Here is a 6,212-nt window from a genome sequence, read left to right as displayed (position 1 = left end):
TTCAAAAAAAAAAAAAAAAAAAAAAAAAAAAAAAAAAAAAAAAAAGAGGTACTCCTTTCAAGTTTTCAATTTCAACTATGAACGACGGCTTCCGCCGATTTGTAGTGATAAAGAGCGGGGTGAGTAAATCAATTTGAATTGAAATTTACTTGAAATTTCTACATTATGGTATATAGTCAAATAAGTCATAGCACCACTGGAGATTCTAGTTCAAAACCGAACTGGAAACCAATTCTTGCTGTTATTGATTTCCCATCTGCATAGGGACTCGATGAAGCAATTATTAGTCCAACGTTAATTATTACAAGCCATGGGAAGCTTGAATTACAAGAAACCTAATACGGATGGGATATGATAATTAAGATTAATTGGCCTCCAAGATTCCTCTAGTGCATCGTGCTATTTAAACCTCTTGACCTCATAATGTGAAGAGAAAAAAAAACCTCGAAGGTGATCCTGAGTTCATATCTCCGAAGAGTATCCCATTGTATTTGGTATCGTCTTTCTTTAACGAGCTCTAATGGCCTCACCACCATCTCTTCCTTCTGAAATATTGTTTGATCAGATTTTAACGCGAATCAAATCACTCTATAGTCTAGGCCGTTGTAGGCTGGTTTCGAAGGACTGGAATCACATCACATATGACTCATGGTTCTGGCATTTGTTTTGTAAGAGGAGTGGCACAGTTTCTGGGCTTTTAATTCCGAACAAATATTCATCAACCTTGGCGTCTATTGATAGTACGTCCAACAAGACTTTGATACTTTCATCGCTACTAAACTTCTTGCCTGTTCCTGTCAAGATCAAAGCTGTTAGTAGTACTCATGGCCTAGTGTTTTGCGTGAGCCAAAACCCTAGAAGCTCCTCCGTGGCACCTGATTATTTTGTGTGCAAGCCGACTACTCTACAATATGAGACATTACCCAATCCAAAAACTAGGTACTTCAACAGAATAACTGCCATGGTTGTGTTGAGCTCGAAACCCTTAAGGTACAAGATTATTCGGTTCTCAGATCCCAAAACTCCAATCTCCGTCTACAAGCCTCATCATAAACTAAAAAGCTACAACAACCTAATGTGCGAGGTGTTTGATTCAAACACTTGGGCATGGAAGAAACTGAAGGATGTTACTAGTTTACCCTATTGTGTTTTCTTCGGTTTTCACCGGCCTTGTGTAACAGCATGCGGCGCATGCTACTGGCTTCTAACAAACAACCAAGTATTCGCTTTTTATTACGGAGATAACGAAGATAGATGGGAAATATTTGATTTACCGCAGCCGGTACGTGATAGTGACTGTTTCAATTGCAACCAACTCGTGGAGTACCAAGGTCATCTTGGTTTGATTTATTTTGATAGAAGAGAGACGTTCATGAAGTTATGGGTAATGGAAGATCATGATAAAAAAGTATGGAGCAAGAGACAAGCATTGAACATTGATCTTGAAGTTCTTGAAGATTTGGAGGGCTATTGTGCTCCTCCTTTTCCTGCAGCACTTTACAACAGTGATATTGCATTGATGAAAGGGTTCTACAAAGTTATCTTTTACAAATTTCAGGATTCTAGCTGTAAGGTGGCTTGGCTACGGGATCAACCTTATGAGATTTTCAAGCTGCAGTCGGATTTTGAGAAAGTTAATTTGAGGGGTCCGTGGAGATGGCAAGACTTCAGTTTCATCTTCTTCTTGTTTGCGTTTGCTCTGTTTAGTTATGGTTTATGTTTTGTGTTAGGTTTATAAGTATTGCCCTTGTACTTTAGTTAATTAATTTCTTCTCATTGGATTTACCTTTGATCTCTTTTGATTTATTTATTTTTTATTTTTTGTTGTTGTTGTACACAAAGACAATGTCATCTGTAAAAAGGTATCCCATCCGGATCTATATTGTGAGGATCCTCACATCTTAGTCATTCATCGTATATCGTGCGATCAGAAATCATTTGATTTTTTTTAATTTAAAATTAAACACAAATAGTACCTGACGAAAATTGGCCGTACGATGTACGATGTATGATGAATGATAAAGATGTGAGGATCCCTAGAATCCCCACAAAGAGAATCCGGAGAGGATCCTCGTCCTACAAGATTATCATTGTTATTAATTTCCATTTCTACGTAGGACTTGTTTCTTTGGCCCCAAGCTTCCAACATCAAGTCAAACGCAAAAACCAAAAAAAAATTTGGCCATGTTATTCCTAGAGTGCAATGAGAAATAAAAAGTGAAATCGGAAGCTTAGATTACAAGAAATCCTATTGTTGTGCCGTAAAGGGGCGATTCAAATGTCAAATTTTTTTTTTTTAAAGAAATACAACTAAACTATAATATATAGCTAATTGATAAATTGTGTTAATCAAAACCACATCACGTTTAATAAATTCAACACCCCCAAATAATGTTATCACCACCATTTCTTCCTTGAGAATTATGGTTTGATCATATTCTAACACAAAACGACACCAGACTAATCTCTTGATTAGTTATACATGACCTCAATTTAATGAATTCTTTTTAAGAAAAACTAATGATAAGGGCTTAAAAATTTTGAATTTTAACCAAAAATCAAGTAATAAGTTTATTTAACCCATTTAAAAGAAAACTAATGAAAATGACTTGAAAACTTTGAGTTTTAATGATAAGGATAAAATAAAGAGTAAAGTGAATAGTATTAGGATTGACTTTTTAATGTAAAAATATGATTTTTTTTTTTGTTAAAGTGAACAGTACCGAAATATTTTCGTTAAACCTCCATTTGTTTAATGGTTAGGACAAAGTCCAACACTAAACTAGTCCAATTAAAATGGCCCAAATAATGAATTTCCAATTTTGCCCCTGACTGCAAGCCTTTGTCTGTTTAATATCTCCGTGCTATCCTCGGTCTCCCCCATTTCTTCCTGACATTAGAAACCTTCCATTTTTTCTTTCCAATTTCGCAATGCAGCTCTGTCACTAATGCAAAAACCACATACCCGACTCCCCAACTTGATTTTGAGCCGTCTACATTTCCGTCAAAATCGTAAGCGATCTCCGACATGCAAAACTGTATGATTTTGTCCATCTGCTTCCTTTGTTTTTCTTGTTCAATATTAGGACTAAACGAGAAAGACCTGGAATTCCTTATGCTTGTGGATCAGGTTCCAATAGGAGACGATGATGACGAAAAAGAGAGAGAGATGCAACCACCTATCACAAACCCGAAGGGAAAACATGGCTGAAATCTCGAGATAATCAGATCCAAAAACAATGGTACAAAACCAAGCCATAGCCTCCATAACCTCAAATCCGTCATCTCCTTCCATCTTACTCTCGTATCCCCAAGATAATTGTGCTCCCCTACCCTTTTGATTAATTTTGATCCTCCCCTCCCCTGATTGATTGATCTCAACCAATCAATTCTTGAATTACCAATATGTGCGTGTGCGTGACTGTAATTTATGTTATGATTATTTTCTTGTTTGAAATTTTGCAGAGAAAGAGCCCAAGTGGGAGTTTTTCCATGGCAGAAAGCTTCGGCGGATGCCCTCATGAAGAATCTAAGGCTCATGGTCTGTTTCTTTGTGTTTGTGTTTATTTTTGAGGCTGGTTACTGGTTACTGTTTAGTTTATGAGAAAATATTTTGGTTGTGTGATCTTTTTTGCATGTTTGATTCTTCAACCCTTCAAGAATTGAAAGCTGCTTTCACATCCGCACCCTTTACTTTTAAAATCTTCTTCTTTTTCTTCTTCTATGGACTAGTACAGTGCTTTCTTTAATTTTCGTAATTAAATGACTCAAGGTTTGAAAGCAATTGAACTAAACTTTTTCGTGCCTTTTTTTTTTTTTTTACCTTATTTGATATATACTTCATTTAATTAGTAGCAAGCAAAATAGTCTGCTGGTAAACCATTAAAATTTTGAAGGGTCATTTGCCAATTGAAATTGGTTCCCATGAAAAGTGCTCTGCACTCAGAACAGTAATTGGTTTTGGAGGTGTAACTGGAGACTAAAAACTTGAACGATTATAACCTGATTTGTTAACTGTATCTCCTTACATCAACTTTTTTTCTATAGTAATTTTTATGTGTACCTTTTTATACAATGGCGTATGGACATTTCGTAAAACTGACTGGGGCAACAAAATCAAGTATTGAAATCTATTGAAAAACAAATGTTGTATTTTTCCAGTGCAGGGTAAATGGAAGAACACTAATAGATGGAACACTATTTTGGATCCTTTAAATGGGGAGCCATTCCTTAGAGTTTCCCAAGTTGATGAAACAAGAATTCAGGTATGCTTGCAGCTTGTATAATACAAGTATCCTTTTCGTTTTTTTTTATTGACAAATCTATCATTTCCTTTGTAGAGTGCATATATATTAAGCAACTGAGCACCCATCTTGGTTAATACAAGTATCTTGTTCTATGTCAGTGTATGTGTACCGTAACGAATGTTTTTGGTTGCTGGATTGCTATTGCAGTTATTTGTAGAGAGCTTGTCCAAGTGCCCATGGTCTTCACAATCCGTTCAAAGCACCAGAGATGTTTGTGTTTATTACCATTCTATTTCTATGTCCTCATTTATCTTGAGGCATCATTTGTTCTCTAGATTACTCGCATAGATTCATGTAATGGTAGAGGACATCAAGATTTTCATTAACTCTCAGTGATATTTTGCAACAACATAAATTAGCGAAACTCATCACCCAAACTTTTTTTGATGTTCCATCTGCAACAATGAAAATAGTTAAGACACTATTTTTTGAACTACAACAAAATAATGCACACTATTTCTAATAAACTTATACTATTTATGAAATGAACAAAAAAAAAACCACAATGTGTCTAGAAGGTAACAAAATAAACACTACTTATGAAACTATAGCAAAATAACCAACATTATTTCTGGAAGTGAACCAAAATAACTCATACTATTTCTAGAACTACAACAAAATAACCAACACTATTTCTGAAAGTGAACCAAATTAATTCATACTATTTCTAGAACTGCAGCAAAATAACCAGCACTATTTTTGAAAGTAAACCAAAATAACTCATATTATTTCTAAAACTACAGCAAAATAACCAGCACTATTTCTAAAAGTGAACCAAAATAACTCATACTATTTTTGGAGCTACAACAAAAAAGTCACACTATTTATGAAACCGAACTCAAATAACTCATACTGTTTATGAAAGAGAGCAAAATAAACACTATTTCTTGAACTATAACAAAACCAATATTTCTTAAATTACAATAAACTAACCTATATTATTTCTAAAAGTGAACCAAAATAACCTACATTATTTCTGGAATTACAGTATAATCACCCACATTATTTCTGAAAGTGAACAAAAATAACCTAGATTATTTCTAGAACTACAACAGAATAATCCACACTATTTCTAGATCTACAGCATAGTAACTCACGCTATTTCTAAAAGTGAACAAAAATAACCCACACTATTTTTGAAACTACAGCATAATAACCCACATTATTTCTGAAGGTGAACCAAAATAACCCACACTATTTCTAGAACTACATCATTATACCCACATTATTTCTGAGCATGAACCAAACTAAACCACACTATTTCTAGAACAACAGTATAATAACCCACATTATTTATGAAATGTAACAAAATAAACACTATTTATGGAACTAAAATAAAATAACTCACACTAATTCTGGATTTGAACAAAAAATAATGCACACCACGTCGTTTAGTGGTGTGATACGCCCATAGACATCTGGGAAGTTCATCTGGCTATTTTCCCTTCTTATCGAAGAGGGGTTTCTTGAGGCAGTCGAGGATCGTCTTATGGGATGCTTTGGCCTGCCCATTGCCTTGAGGATATTTCAGCATGGAAATGTGCTGCTAGATGCCATACTTTTGAAAGAACTTCGCCAAATTTTTGCCTACGAATTCTGGGGCGTTGTCTGTGACGATGGATTAAGGGATGCCAAATTGGCAAATGATGTTCCTTCGTATGAAGCGCTCTATGTCCGTTTGTGTAGTCATGTGCTCTGCTTCTACCCATTTGGTGAAGTAATCGGTTGTCACAATCGTTATGCCTTTGCCCTCAGTAGCAGGCGGCATTGGCCCTATCAGGTCGATTGCAAATTGCATGAACGGCAAAAAACTCGTCTGCGAGTGTAATTTGCTAGTAGGCAGTGCTGGTACCAGCTTGTAGCGTTGGTATCGGTCACACTTTTGTACTAACCCATTAGCGTCTT

General features: G+C 35.4%; 1 protein-coding gene and 1 long non-coding RNA gene across 3 annotated transcripts; both read left to right on the top strand.

The window, feature by feature from the left end:
- Window positions 1–520: 520 nt before the first annotated feature.
- Window positions 521–1,738, top strand: LOC137707492 (F-box protein At5g49610-like). Its single transcript, XM_068446397.2, has one exon. It carries the CDS (start codon window positions 521–523, stop codon window positions 1,736–1,738), a length of 1,218 nt encoding a protein of 405 aa, XP_068302498.1.
- Window positions 1,739–2,897: 1,159 nt separating this feature from the next.
- Window positions 2,898–4,694, top strand: LOC137732855 (uncharacterized). Of its 2 annotated transcripts, none has more exons than XR_011068357.2 (5): window positions 2,898–3,012; window positions 3,131–3,242; window positions 3,466–3,541; window positions 4,162–4,265; window positions 4,455–4,694. It is a non-coding gene; the product is annotated as an uncharacterized LOC137732855 (long non-coding RNA). The 2 variants fall into 2 exon arrangements; XR_015956224.1 differs by having other exon boundaries at window positions 2,905–3,038.
- The last annotated feature ends 1,518 nt before the right edge of the window (window positions 4,695–6,212 follow it).

Source organism: Pyrus communis, chromosome 15 (genome assembly GCF_041283825.1).
Source record: "Pyrus communis isolate YQ-2024b chromosome 15, ASM4128382v1, whole genome shotgun sequence".
Classification (NCBI taxonomy): Eukaryota; Viridiplantae; Streptophyta; class Magnoliopsida; order Rosales; family Rosaceae; genus Pyrus; species Pyrus communis.
This window is presented reverse-complemented; position numbering and strand designations above follow the sequence as displayed.

Bases quoted from the DNA above. Each gene is read 5' to 3' on its own strand.
- LOC137707492 (XM_068446397.2), top strand. From the start codon at position 521: ATGGCCTCACCACCATCTCTTCCTTCTGAAATATTGTTTGATCAGATT.